Below are 15,640 nucleotides of genomic sequence, written 5' to 3' on the forward strand. Positions count from 1 at the left end.
ACTATTAATCAGTTTTCAATTATGGATTAATTTCAAATAGTTGATTGATTGCCTATTATTGCAGCCCTAATTTTAAAATTGACAAATCAGCATTGATCAATTAATCATTTTTAGTATTAAGTAACACAACATGGTCTGGTACTCTCTTCTCAGATGTGAGTATTTTTATGTTTTAAGTGATTGGCAGAAAAACTGAGTCACAGCCCTATTTGGAAAACTGGAGGAAACACAAGTCATAAAAACAATCTGAAAGATCAGCATCTCTTCACTTAATCCTCCTCTGGCAGGAGGCTTTAGGGCTGTGGCCTCAGATATCCCATGTTGCACTGCAGTGAGAAACAGCGTCACCTCTCCGGCACAGGAGATGAGTATCCGCTGCAAGCCCATTCAGCATCTCCCCCAGATCTATCCACGGGTGGGGTGGGAGTGCTGTGACCTTGGAAAAACAAGCCACCCACAGGATCGACTGTGTCATCATTGCCGTCATCCAATCTGGACCACACACACACACGTGTGGAGAGTAGGAGTGTAGTGCCAGATCAGTGCTTGCCTGAGTGGAGGAGGATGCGGCGCTGGCCTGTGGGGACCAGATGGCCCTCCAGCTCCTGCAGAGGAACCATGAGTTTGACACTCCTACTACACATCTCCATTCTCCGAGTGTGTAAAGATACACAGTAGATTAGTGTGTAGGTTTTACATGCTTGTATCTCCACCTGTTGATTGGTTGTTGACATGGTTCGTCTTTACAGTATTATCCTCTGCTATTCATTTCCACTGTATGTGTTTGGTCCACCTACTTAACTTTTTTTTTTTAATCTTAAAAAAGTTTACACTTAACTAAAATAAGGAAGAAGATGGAAAATGTTATATATAAGACTCAACAAAGAGATTTTTTTTTTTTTAAGTAGAAATAGGTCATTTCAGTCAAAAACAAGCGACACAAACCTCACTGGTTAGTTCACTGACACCTGTGTGTGGACGAGAACCTCCCCAGCCTCCAACAGTAAGTCTGTCAGTGCAGGCAAATGCTTAGTTCTATTTGCCTTAATGAATAATGGAATAAAAAGACATAAAAACAAATCAACAACAAGGATCTCCCTCCTCGCAGCACGTTGTAACACATCACAGTAGGAAACCCACAGGTGTAAATAATAAAGTGAACCATGGCTGCGTCGCTGTTTCCTGGGACACTGATGGCACCTGAATAAAGGCCTGTCTTAACCTGTTGTTGCCACAGCTCCAGCTGACACCAGCTACTGTATAAAACGAATATAGAATAATACAAAAAATGAAATTGGGAGTTCCAGTAGATAATGTTTGACACATAACCATCAACACCTGTTGATACAGTGATGGTAATGCGATTTAGACAGTTTAGATTGAAGGTGTGGCAGTGAAACCTGCTTCTCTCTAACTATGACTAATGTCCAACATTTGGTGTTCCCACCTATTAACAATGGTAAAAAAAAAAAATGAATATATAAATAAACCAAGCAGTAGCCCACTCCATCAATACATCTTCAAAGGGAAAAAGAAATATCACAAAGAGGACAAATAATTGTCAGGTGTAAGACACCTTTACCTCTCACAGCAGGAGACAATGGAAGGTATGTTTTTCATACTGTATGTCTGCCCTGTCATGGATTATGAAAGCTTAACCCTGGGTTTGATTTCCGTCTTTGTTCCCAGGTATTTCAGGTATTTGATCTCACATCACTTCAGTAGGAGTGACATACTGGCAGAATCTGCACCTAAAAGTAAAAGAAAAACGATTCCTCTTCTTTTACTCCACAACCATTCTTGCTTATTGAATGTAAGCGACAAGACAGATCTGAAATAAGGAGGAACATCTCTTCCACTTTTTCGCTCTTTGTTATCAAGCTGTCTTTCATCACTTCTGGGTGTTAGTGCTTCAGTGTCGAGTTACGGCCCCTCGCAGCAGCCTCCACCATGAAATCTTCTATCAGGCTACTCTGAGAGCTGATACCCTTCATCCTTCATCCACATATTGCTTTGGGATTCACTTGACACAGTTTGTCTGACTTGTGATGGCCATTCTGCAGAGTTACTGGAGTGGAGGGGAGTTTGTCCCCATTCAAGTTCCTCCAGAGTTTCTTTGCAGAATTGCAGTGAAACATCTGGACTAAAACTAAATCCTCTTACTCAGATGACCATTATGCCTGTTTACTCTCACAAACCTGTCACTCACAACTCAGCTGTTTTCCTGTCTGCTACACAGTCAGCACACCAACTTTATACCAGTGACACAGCAGAGTAACATGGAAAACAATGTGAAAAGATCAGGAACTGTCATTTTTAATAGAGCAGGAAAATGAGAATTTTTTTTTCACACTGTTTCTAAAACGGTACAAATGACTTCAGTTTGTCTAGGTAAGTTGTACATCACTTACAGTTACAGAAAGGAGAGAAGTATCCACTGAAAAAGATATTTACATTTTTACATTTAAATTAAGTTACTCTGTTCCATGTTTCACCAGCTTTGTCCACTTGTACGGTAAGTATAAGATACGATGTCTGTGCACGGTTACTAGAAGCTGGAAAGTACAAAACAAAATGAGCTACAGTGTGAAAAACCACTGAATCAGGGAACGGTATTGGTTGTAGAGACACATTAAGTTAGTGTTGACAATATAATTCTCACAGTTTGAGGCACCTGCTTAAGGATGAGTTAAATCTTAGGGATGTTTATCAAAGGTAAAATAAGTGCATGTTCTGAAAACTTTTTTTTTTGGAGGCAAATGTGAGAAATCTAACTAAACAGTGGCACAGGTAGCAGCTGAGAGTGACGCCAATGTGCAAACAGCCACTTTAAAGAGGACAAAGACAGGGGAAGAAAATGATGAGGTAGATGGCTGATGGTGAGTAAGTGCAACAAAAATACTTTTTTTCCATCTTATAGCTGAAATAATGTAAATCTTGGCTGTTTTTTAAGTGTTGCAATGTTGAAAGCAGGTGAACAGGACTCTTCCTGTTTGCGTAAGATTCATACATTTCCTCATTAGTGAGAACATTATTGCAATGCAAGGGACAAAAATAAAATACAGATCAGCTGCAGCATTTGGAGAATCGGATGACGTTCTATCTACAGAAGGCTTATGAGTTTTTTTGTCTTTCTACAACAGACTAATAATTGCAGATGACTGAACAGGCTCCATTGAAAGCCTACATGGAACAGAGGAGGAATGATTCATATATACATGACATCAGTCTTCAGGATAGGTTTTTTTTGTTTGTTTTGTTTTTCTACACACTGTACAGGAGTTGAACCAAACACACTTACCAAATGTGTTATACCTGGGAATATTTACATTTTCACATTTCTATATATTGTGCATTGGTCACTAACAGCAATCCTGAGATGCATATTACCATCTCATCCATGAGAGCAAATCCTCTCAACCTTTTGCATTGCTTCAAAGTTTGTGATGGCTTCCTCAGTAAAACACATGGAAGAATGTAAGGGAAGAAAAATCAGTAGTTTAACTTTTTAAGATTCAGTTTCTGCAGTAGTTTCTTTTCTATAAAAAAAAAAACAGACAAAAAGAAGGGAGGACATTGTCCTCAGATGAGCACTGGGTAGGGGGGAACAACCTGGTCAGAGATCCCACCTCTGACCAGAAACATCATGGATCCCTCAGCTATGGAGGAAGTCCACGCTAAAGCACTTTAACAACAGAGCACAAGGGATGTAGGAAACTGCAGAGGTGAAGTTGGGAGTTCAAGGCCGGGTTATACTTCGGTGGTGATGGCTGCAGTTGTGTCGCTTTACGGCTAATTCTGCTTGTTGCCGTACATGAGGGGGATGATGTAGACTGAGATGTCGTCTCCGGAGCCCAATCTGTCGTTGGATATCCTCCAGCCGCGGTCCTTCAGCACCCCCCGTGCTCTCATAATGAGGTCCTGAGCTGCCATTGTGTACCTGACATAACAGAGGTGATAAATGATTAAGGCGTAGTCTCAGTGTGGTGATAAACAATTAGATAAACGGTTGAATCTGATAATAATTATGCTCAGTATTGGACTAAGCACATCTGCCTGCAGCTAGATGAAATAATAAAAAAAATCAGTAATGTTAAGATGAACTTGTGAAACTAAGCTCACAGGAGAGGAAGAGTCAGAGCGCCTCATTAATAGTCTTACAAGCTTTTCCTTGACATCAGAGAAATGGCTTATCTAAATGTTTGGAAATTTGCATAATTACAACAAGATAACACCGTTCATCCTCTCCAAATAAGACGGGGTGAGAGGAAGTTCAGCCCTGGCTGGTGGCGGCAGCTGTGCGATGAGTGAACATGCCTGTGCTGATCGTCGGGGTCGCAGTTTGCCAGGAAACAGGTGACTGCTTCAGCTACTTCCTGGTTGGAGAGAACGTCCCACAGACCGTCGGTTCCCAGCACCAGGACATCATCGGCTCCGTGCTCGCACTGCGCCAGCGGGTAAACTTTGACCTGAAGGTGAGGGGGTGGAAAGGCAGCGAGACTGAGACATGTTTCTAAGAATCACTGCGATCTGTGAAGAGTTCCTATGTGTGAATGTGTGTGTGTGTGTGTGTGTGTGTGTGTGTGTGTGTGTGTGTGTGTGTGTGTGTGTGTGTGTGTGTGTGTGTGTGTGTGTGTGTGTGTGTGTGTGTGTGTGTGTGTGTGTGTGTGCGTAAACTTCACATGAAAGGTAATATTTATCCTAAAATTAGTTCAGCCAAATCAAAGAATATATATTTTATATTTGGTCACTTATTTGTCTGCAACTATTCTGCCTCTGTCCAAATATACATACAATGGAATTTCAGTTACAGTGATCAAAGAACTAGACTTAGAGCTTATTCCGGGCCTGAACATAGGCTACTAATTAAAAACAGGTGGTGAGTACATGTTGTGTGTTTAAAATTGGAAACTGACTAATTTAATACACAAATCAAAGAACACAAACACTAATTCCAATGCATTTTTCAGAAAATAATAAATGCTATTTTCCCACAATGCAAAATGCACTGGAAATGGAGCTCATCAGAGCTGGGAAAAAATCAGGGTGTTTGTGAAATGAATTCTGAAGGGGAATATTTTGCATTCGTCGTAAATATAGAAGGACCTGTATGCTGACGGCTCAAATATATGCTGAGCATGAAGGATGATAGTGCTGCAGGAATTAGCTTAGCATTGTAGCACTAGCAATTTCTTTTGAGTGGGTTAAGTGGTAAAGTTCAAAACATTTTCATTTTCAAACAATTTTCACAGTGAAGCATTGTGAGGGTATTATGCATTTTCTGACCAAGACTAGAGCACAACGAACCATGTATAATCGAGTTACAACAACTTCCTGTTGTGAAATCCACTGCACTGCTCCTGATGCACCGTTCAGCAGCCCTGAAGAAGCTTTGCAATTTAGCATTGGAGAGGTCTTATGATTGTTCTGACCAAGACAATCGCAGATAAATAATCCAGTAATATTTAATCCAGTAATAAATAACCTCAGCTAAAACAATCGGTTCCTTGCACCTTTGGTCGATTTCATTAGAGGTGAGTGAGAAAACAATTTGTCTTAACCTAAGTGATCTGAGCATTTTAGCCCAATTTTCATATCACCTCTTCCCCGCATATCTTTGTTTTCTGAAAGCAAGTGATGTGAAAAGATTTAAACAAAGAGATGCCATGTTACTGTGGCAACCCAAACACTTAAATTACTATGGTTAAATAAAAGCCTCCTCTGAAATACTGTCTCTGCAAAAATATATAAATTAAATAACACAAAACATAGCTAGCTTTAGCTTCATGGAAGAGCTGCCTGTTCACAACAGACACACCAACATACTGCACAGAAAACACAGTGTAAAGGAATGAGAATGACCTCTGCACAGCTCATGAGCCTCCATGTAGTCGTAAAACCTTTTGATTGAAGTTCAGATTCGCGAAAAAGAAAAGGCGCAAGATTATCAGCCCATGAAAGAGGCAGTAGTCCCCTGAATCAATTTCAAAACACCTTTCAACAGAAACAAAATCTCTCTGGATGATGGGTCATGGCCGCAACATTAGATTTTTTTTCATTCAACATCCATGTTTGATCTTGTGAGTATGATCGGATGACTTCAAATGTCAAGGTCAGCTATTTTCTGAGCTTTCCGTAGCCTATACCCTGCGAGCATTCAGTATTTCCAAGCTGAGATCTTAGCAGAAATGTCTTTTCACAAACCCAGCATGGCTTCTCTGCTACCTTCGCTACATACGTGATTTCTTTACATAGGACCTGGATGCTCAGGTTTGACATGTTGTGCACATAACCAATAACGTGTTTATGATCTGTCTGCTACAATAGAGACTTCAGTGAACTCAGAGAGGAAACTGGAAAAGAAATCCAAGATCAAAAAGCTGAAGTTGAACTATGACTGAACTCGTAGGACGATGAATTAAAGATCAAGAGAATCCATGGGCTTCATTACTACTGCAATCATGTGCAGTAGACACAGGGAAGGAAAGGAGACATAGGAGAGCGACGGCTGGTGGAGAATATTAATGTGCACGTTGACCATGAAGTTCACAGAGTGGATGGTGAACAGCCATAAGGCATTGTAGCTTTTGTTACCTACTGTACAGTTTGTGGTACATGTGATTTTATCAGGAGGTCAGGAGGTAAATAAAACACATTGATGCTCTCAGTTACATTTCCTTTTTCCACCTTATACTGTATATATAAGGTGAAAAGAGAAAATGTAACTGAGAGCATCAATATATATAAGAAATGAAGAATACAGTTGAAGATGGAGCTTACCTCTGGGCAGCAGGACAGGAAGGGCTTGATGTAGATGTTGGAGTCATGCACTTTGAGGTTGTGGTCGCCGAGACCTCTCGTCACCCCGATGGTTGCCAACACGCGAGCCTGCACAAGATCGGAGGTGTGTGATGCACAATGTGAAACTCAGTGGAGGTCTTAATGGATACTTTGCGTGTATGAAACATTTTTGTCGTTCATCATCCTTTTTGTAGCCTTTTCCTTCATTTCAGCTGGGGGTTTTTTTGAAGTGGAGATGAAGACTCAGTGTTCTCAAAGTAATTTCTGAGACTCTTGAAAATGGTCTGGTTGTTGCAGCAATCTCATCTCAGAGGGAGCAAGAATCACGAGGAATTAAAGGGCAAAGCTAACGTTATCATTAACCGCTTTTATTTAGAGGTGAGCTTCAAACACTAAAAACGTATGCACACCTCCAGAGGTAGACAGGTGCGTAGGAGAGGACCCAAATGGCCAACGAAGTACAACAGAGGAAAACTCCAGCAGACTGTCTTCATTTACATATGGTTTTAATAAGGGTTACGACGTTTAGGTCACAGGGACCTTCATCAGGTAATGTCCAGGTTGTGTTCCTCTGTTTGTGCACATAAAAAACTGTGATGTAGGGTTGAAAAGTGGAGTTATTGTGTGGGCACAATCAAAAACCAATGACTGATAAGAAATCAAAGAGTATTTTTGATAGATACACTACACTACCAATCAAAGGTTTGGACCCACCTTCTCATTTAATGTTTTTTCTTTATTTCCATGATTTTCTATAGCCTATTGTAGATTCATACTGAAGACATCAGAACTATGAAGGAACACATTAGGACAGGAATTATGTAGTGTGTTATCTGTCACCTGACCTAAACCCAACTGAGATGGTTTAGGATGAGTTAGAGTGCAGAGTGAAGGCAACAAGAGCTTGCTTTTCTTTTTCTTTTTCCTGTCTTCTTTTTTGCATCTGGAGGTTTTATTCCAACAATATTGCGTTGTAAATGCACAATGACAAATAATAAATCTTAGCACCTCTGGGAACTCCTTCTAGACTGTTGGAAAACCGTTCCAGGTGACGACCTCATGAAGCTGACGAGAGAAGGTCAAGAGTGTGCAAAGCTGCATTTATAAAATATAAAACACAGTCTGCTTTGTTTAACACTTGTGTTTACTAGTGTTTCTTCATTGTTTTGATGTCTTCTACAATGTAGAAAGTCATAAAAATAAAGAAAAAAACATTGATGTGTCCAAACTTTTGACTGGTTGTGTATGTCCTGTTTTCTGAGTATGTAAATTTGACCCAGTACTGTTCTAATGGACATAAAGCAGATTTTGGATAGCCTATACTGTATATAAATGTGCTTGACTGTGAAGAGCATGTATAGAATCTCTGTGAGTCCTCCTTGGATGAAGTCATTAAAAATACAATGTGACTTTCATCCTTGATAACTGTAAAGAATAATCTGCATTACACGTCCCTGGGTGACATTTGACTGAAGAATGCAGACTGTTCCCAGTGGGGCCCTTCATCAGGATGGATGCACAGCATTTAAGCAAATAAATACAAGCTCATCGTCAGCATCTTCCAGTTTTGTGAGCGCCTAATGATCGTTCCCCGAGTCCCGGAAGCCATCAGACTCATTTGTAAGCTGTACGAAACTCCTTTTGATTCCCTCTGTCTGCACAGATTGCCACCGCAGCCTCTAAAAATGGCTGCTGGCACCAGACCGGGGAACTGGGCTAATTGAATCTTACTGTATGGTGCACGAAAAAGGGCGGCACACAAAAGGACAGGGAGAGGAGTACGAGGGCAAGCGAGGCCTGGTAGGTATGAGCTGGGATCAGTATGCAGCGCGGGGAGGGAGAGAGAGTGGAGACAGAGGAGGGAGAGCGTTTCAAAGTGGCGGTGAAGCTCCTCCGGCAGAGAAGGGGAAACATCCTGGGATTAATTGTTGAGAGCTGGGGCCCAGCAGGCTGCGCGCCGGGGCTTTGAAGTGCTCTGGCGTTACTCTCCCTCGCACAAAGCCCCCCTCGCTCTATCTAGCCATCCATCTCCATGACTCACTTCAAAGGGAAGAGGATGCGACGTGGGTACGGCTGACTGCGCGGGGGTAAACCTGAACACGGTTGCAGGCAGAGAGTACTGTAAGGTGACATCCGTCCCAGTCATCGGTCAAACATGGATCCGCTGTCTGCTGCCCGAGTTAAAGGGATAGTTCAACATTTTGGCAAATAATAATCCCTGTAGTTTTAAGAGTAGGTTTGTTACCTTTATTTGTCAGTGCAAGCTATTTTAAGAACAGCGGAGCAGAGTCGCGAGCTTCTCAGAGCTACGCTACGGAGGCTAATGGAATTTCTTGGTTTCCCTCATCAAATACACAATCCAACAACTCCAAAATGCTCTGGTGGACAAGTTGTGACCTGCACATTCACCACGCTATGAGATAATAACGGAACGTTACCAGACAGTTGTTGTTTTCAAGACAAATGCAGAGACTGCTTGCTGAAAAACTGCCTCCAACGGGACCTCATGTCAGCGGTTTTGCATGAATTTACCTCGAAAACAACTCCATCTCGTAACGTTCTGTTATTATCTCATAGCGTGGTGAATGCAGGTCACAACTTGTCCACCAGAACGTTTTGGAGTTGTTGGATTGTGTATTTGATGAGTTTGATGAGGGAAACCAAGAAATCCCATGAGCCTCCATAGCGTAGTTCCGAGCAGCTCATGGCTCTGCTCCGCCGTTTTAAAAATAGCTTGCACCGACAATTAAAGGTAACGAACCTACTGCTATGACTATAGCGATTATGGCAATAGGCCAATTTGCCAAAATGTTGAATATCCCTTCAAACTTAAAAATGTGGAGGGGCCACAGAGAGAACACGTTTACGTCTCTCATACCTCCTCCCTGACCTTTTTAAATGCATCAAGGACAAGATGGTGATCACCAGCACATGTACGGCATCGCTGAGGAAGAGGGAAATGTCATGAACACTGGGCTGTGCTCTCTTGACCTTTTCTTTTGTGTTTTCTGTCAAAAAACTCTAAGGATCCTCCTGCTCAGTCTGTGTTTTATCAAAGTCATATTCCAATTAACTTTATGTCACTTTTTTTGGACACTTGGCATGTGCATTTTCATCATCTACAGCGTAACGGCCAGCTCCCACCACCACCGCCACCACTGACCCCCTGATCTGTGTTAGTGCTGCGGGTTTTTAATCTCCCACGGGACATAAAAGCATCAGAGTCCATCAGAGAGGAGAGATAGGTTGGTGCAGGATGTGAATCCGTGTGGAAAAAGAGGCCAGGAATGCTTTCCACTGGCAGGCAGGCTCCTCCACTCGGTGATTGGGGGGTGGGGGAGGGGGGGCTGACTAATGGTGCCCTGGCGAGCTTTGATTACAGGCGAGGCGCGCAAGGCCGTGGGAGTGCGTTTGTCAGCGAGCGGCCACTTCTTACCTTCTTGCCTTCGCCGTAGATCAGGGGAAACTTGAGGTCATCATCCTCGATGGTTTTATACGCCCTGCACAGAGAGGAGAGGACACTTTAATGGGGTTTTGGTTTATGGCAGGCTGAGCACGCGTGGCCCGGAGATACATCGCCTCCACACTCACACACATACACATACACGCCCCCCCACCCACCCACAGGCCCTGCTATTGAGGCGACTGGCACAGAGACAGAGTATACTAGAAGGAAAAATATTCACCCGACATCACACACACAGCCTTTGCATAATTCCCTCCTTTTTTTCTTCCTAACTGATCCTGTAAAAGTCTCCTGCTGTGGAAGAGTGAGACATCCATGGATGGAGGAGACGCTCTTGGTTTAATGTTGGTTTTCTGTGACCGTCTCCTGCTGTGTGTGTGTGTTTTGTGTGCACATGTGTGTGCACTTGCAGGCATTTATCTGTAGGTCTGAATGTAAAATGGCTGAATGATGCAAGAGTATCCATGTTCACATTCCCCTGCTCTCAGAACAGTGTTTAAACTCCTCCAACTAATGAATAATTTACCATCTTCAGACTTGGACCAGACAGAGCTGCACCAGGAAACACGCCGAGCGTAGAGCTGAACGGTATGTATTCGCGCCAGCTCTGAGAGATACACTTTTCACCTTTACAGCTCAGACAGTTGCTGTGAAGACCCTGCACACTCTCGCTAATAAGTGAGTTGACTCCTCTTCCCAGCAGTCTTCACTTCAAAGGAACAGCTGTTCCACTATACAGCACCAGAAACATTACAAATTTCAGCCAATTTCCATTAGAGCTGCCAGCACAAAGTTTTCCATTCACAACTCACACCAGGTGCTATGAATATAAAAAATCAGGGCTTGTTATGAAGTCAGAGTCTTGACCTGGATCAAATAACATTCATAAATGCAAATTTAGACTGCAGGAAATGCAGGGAAAGGCTTCTCAGCTGTAAAAAAGTGGGTTTAGTTTAGTTTAAACAGCTGTTCAGGCCCGAAAAGTTGCATCAAACCGAGCTATTCTGCAAATAACATGTGACTCGGGTCTTGCCCCACGCACCTTATCCGACGCATTTAAGCTGCTGTGAAGCAGATTAGCAGAGACCGGGATGGTTTTTACATTACTGCTGGTTCCACTCAGAGAGGCCATATGTTTCCACCTTAGGCGAGCGCTCTGCTGCTGCACTCAGCACTTTTTTAACAGTGTGCAGAACGAGGGCTATCGCAGTGAACGCAGCCCACAAACACAGAAATACAGTCTGGAAGTAAAGAGGCTGAAGAAGCGTTTCCTCACTAATGTTTTGCAAACGCTCACGGTGTGGAAAAAGAAGAAGAAAAAAAAACCCTCTAAAGCAGCTTTTTGATGATGTGAAACTTAAACTGAGCATTTAAAGAGACATTATGAATGAAACTGGGCCAGGTCTTACCCTCTCCATTTACAAGAAAGGGAAACACCATTTCACTCCAGACTTTCATCAATTCTCAAAAAATAAAAACCACTACAACACAGAGACACACACACACTCACACACACATACACACACACACTCTGTCGTTATTTCAAAGATGTCTTGGATGAACTCCCTGGAGCCTGCTGTCGGGGACAGTCTCCCTCTCGAGATGCGTGTTTACAGCGGATGCAGCCTGTCAGACTTGCGATAACAAGTGTGTGACAGAATGAGAAAGATACACATTAATCCTGTTATGATACCTGCTCTGGGACACCAAGTCCAAAAAAAAAAAACAGCGAGGAGGAGGAGAGTTGCTTAAGGGGCTGTAGCCTACTGTTTTCACCACAACACTGAGCGCTTTCACATTCAAGGGGCTGTTTGGTCGCCCAGTACATTGCGGTGTACGACTGGCAGAGAGAGTGAGTGAGAGAGAGAGAGAGAGTGAGGGAGGGAAAAGGAAGAGAGGGATGCAGGGGAAGGAGGTGGGGGTGGAGGCTGGAGGGGTTGTATCGCCCTCCCTGCGGGTGATGAAAGGCAGGCAGGGTAGGAGAGGAGTGATGTCATCTCCGCTCGGTGCTAAGAGGGGTGACAGTGAACTATTAGCAGTGTGTGCTCACTGCTCAGCATCCCCAGTCTACACACACACACACACACACACACACACCTGTCGACAGAGTTGGAGGTGACATTGCGGCGGGGTCTGTGTCAGCAACGGATGAGTCAGACATATTGGTGCAACTGACAGCTGGGTGCCAATAAAGCTTGGGCCGCAGCCTTGACGGGCTTCTCCTAGATTGACTAGTGCTTTCAGGAGCAGAGCGAACCAGTGACCCCCCCCCCCCCCCCTCCACACACACACACACACACACACACACACGGTAAAGCTGCGGGGCATCCATCATGGAGGGAGGAGGAGACGGTGGTGATGAGGGTGTGGTCAGTCTCCATCCTCTCTTATTTACTGTCCATAGGATGCGGGGGAGGACAGGACGGAGGGTGTGTGGGCATCACACAGAGACAGCTTGAGCTGTTTATTGTCATTTATCACAGCCCCTCTCTGTGGCCCACACAACATCTTTCTCTCTTTTTTTCCCATCCTCGGCTTTTTCCTCTCCTCCTTTATCTCTATTTCTATCTTTGAAGCTCACCTCAATCTTCTCCCATTTCTCTCTGACTTTGAAGCTATTTCCTTCTCGTCTATTCTTTTTTTTTTTTACCCCCTCGACTCCCCCTCCTTTCTCTTCTCTCAGTCAGTCCTCTCCAGCCAGCCAGTCACCCTCTTTCCCCGTCTTCCCTGCTGCCCCGGCTGCTGCTTGTGTTGCTATGGCGTTTGGATCACGTTGAACACGGCTGACTGCTCAACATCTATCACACCGGGATGTCTCGCAAACAAAAAGAAAAAAAAAAAAGCCCTCCCTCCATTCCGCCTGGACAAGAACAAGCATTACCGTTTGCGACGCCGAACGCCAGCTCACGCTCTGGGCCAAACCGGCCGAGGGAGGGGAGGGGAGGAGGAGGAGGAGGGGGAGAGGAGGGGAGGTAAAGAAAGCGAGGGAGGAGAGACAGACAGAGGTGGGCCGCGGGCCTGTATGCCTTCATTAGAGCGCGGCCTTGATCACGGATGCCCGAGTACACCCACGCACACACGCAGCATGTGGGCACACAGCAACCGCACATTCAGACAGGAGAGTGTGTGCACATGCACAGACAAGACAAGAGAGCTGCTGCAGAGGCATGAAAAAAAAAATAAGATCCCCTGCACCTATAGAGCATCTGAACTGCACCTATACAGGATGACACAGTTAAGTCACACCCACACACATCAGAGCAATCAGCCACGCTGGCTGACAGGGTACTAATTTAAGACCGAGACTTAGCCTGGGTGAAACTGCAGCAGAACTGGGTTATGGGTAGAACCTGATTAAAAATACATCACAGGCCGTCTGCGCTGCTGAGACAGTAAGCAGGAAGATGACAGGCTGAGAGTTCTGGGCCCAATAAGGCACACCGCCGCTGACTGACCTACATCTGCTGAACCGAGCGGCGCCGCAAAACACACCCACAGGGGGGTGGTGTCAGAAAACATACTGTTCTCTCTCTCTCTCTCTCTCTCTCTCTCTCTCTCTGCCTCTCTCTCTCTCTCTCTTCCGAGTCACCTGCTTTTGTCCTCACTCTACTCTCCCTTTCTCACGTCTATATGCACAAGCCACACACATGCTGTAAGCATAACACATGTTCAACAAGAGGAAGACATAATTAAAACACAAAAAGCACATCAATTTTTAAATACCTTAATAATCAGCACTGTAAAAAAAAAACTGTGTTAGTGAGATTAACATTTAATCAAGTGCAGCACTTATGTAGGCTACAGGTTTGAGCCACTTGTACTTAGTCATATCTCATGTGTTCCCTCCTTCAGACACACATCATACTTTAACCCAAATGGATTTAACTGTCAGCTTTAGTCAACACTACTGCACAGAGAGACACCATATGATCCCCTATAAGAAGGAATGTAATGATCTATATCTTAAGCACATTTTGCTGTTAATAGTATAATAATGCTCTCTCTGTAGGTGTTGGCCGCTGTGGTCAGAAGGCAAACTGGCAACAGCCTGTCCCACTGGTTTCACTTCAGTTTGTTTTCTTGTTGATCAGCTCTCACAGAAACAATCAGACTATTTCTACAATTGTGCGTTATACCTTGTATAATGATATTATGAGCAATAATTGTAAGTAACAGTTCAGTGTTGGACTGTAGACAGTCAGGTTGAAGATATTTCCTCCTGCATCATTACACTGCCCTCAATCTTTATCATAAACCATCATCATTCACACATCTATAATGTATGCTGTTCTGACGTTATCCAAGTTTTGACACACATAACAGTGTCAACCTATTTTTTAAAACCACAACCTGGCAACCCACAACCTGATTTAAGTGACATGTGCAGCTGCTCTCTGTGCAGACAAGTTGAATTGAACCAAGTTACTAACATTTATCTAATGATACTATTAATTGCCTTGGCATATGCGGAATTTAAATAAATGACTCTTGTTATTACGGAAGAACAGAGATAAAAATTCAGAATTTCTGAGAAAAAAAACTCATTTCTGAGACGATAACTAAGACTTTTTATCTCAGAAATTCAGACTTTTTTTTATATTAGAATCTTTAAAAAAAATCTCTGTTGTTGACTCTAATGCTCTTCCGTATAGGTACATCATTTATTTGCTTTAATCCCCCAGTAAGTAACCCCCCTTAAAAAAACTAAACTAACTAACTTCATACAGTAGACTGTCGAGTTATTATCTTCACACAAATGTATTGTCCTGTCTGTCAGATAAATATAGTCGGAAAAAAAGTTCAACATAAACAGTTTTGTACAGGTCAGTCCTGTGTGTAGCTGCTCTCAGTTGGCACCTTGTGAATGTATGTTGTTATGGAGATGGATTCGTGTTTCTTTTATTCTGTCTTTCTGTTAGGCTACATTGTACATACTGTAAGTCTGCAGGTCAAATAACTGAAAGCATCTCTGTATAATGGAACACAGATCACACAGTTGAGTCAACATTGTAAATACATCTGAATAAAAGCTGAATATCAAAACCTTCACAGAAGAGGCCTTATAATGATAAACTGATGCCTGAGTCACTGGGTTAAATCCTTTTTAATTACTTCATCAGTGTCTGGCCTGTGTGTCATCATCATAAAACCATCCTTCTTTTGACACATTCAAAAGAAAGTTGGCGTTTCTCTATGGTTCAACAGAGTTTTGGAACAGATTGTGTAACCTACTGGCTTGTAAATGTTAGTGCTAGTTACCTAATGTGATCTCAGGAGCTGTGTAACGATGACTGTGTTACTTAAAGGTAGAGTTTGGAGGTCTTTGCTCAAAAATAAACGCTAGACAATACAAGTGAAATCCATCTTAATCAC

The 15,640-nt window shown here is 43.1% G+C and overlaps 1 protein-coding gene across 1 annotated transcript in view; it reads right to left on the reverse strand.

Annotated features, from left to right (window-relative positions):
• Window positions 1-3,738: 3,738 nt before the first annotated feature.
• ppm1h (protein phosphatase, Mg2+/Mn2+ dependent, 1H) overlaps window positions 3,739-15,640 on the reverse strand; it is a 37,197-nt gene continuing 25,295 nt past the window's right edge. Inside the window, exons 7-10 of the mRNA XM_083974305.1 lie at window positions 10,238-10,301; window positions 6,781-6,888; window positions 4,318-4,469; window positions 3,739-3,940 (exon numbers count right to left, since the gene is read on the reverse strand). Of these exons, the coding sequence (XP_083830431.1) occupies window positions 3,793-3,940; window positions 4,318-4,469; window positions 6,781-6,888; window positions 10,238-10,301 (472 nt within the window). The 3' untranslated portion in view covers window positions 3,739-3,792. The remainder of the gene's footprint in view (window positions 3,941-4,317; window positions 4,470-6,780; window positions 6,889-10,237; window positions 10,302-15,640) is intronic.

The sequence above is a fragment of the Trachurus trachurus genome (genome assembly GCF_905171665.1).
Source record: "Trachurus trachurus genome assembly, chromosome: 6".
NCBI classification, from domain to species: domain Eukaryota; kingdom Metazoa; phylum Chordata; class Actinopteri; order Carangiformes; family Carangidae; genus Trachurus; species Trachurus trachurus.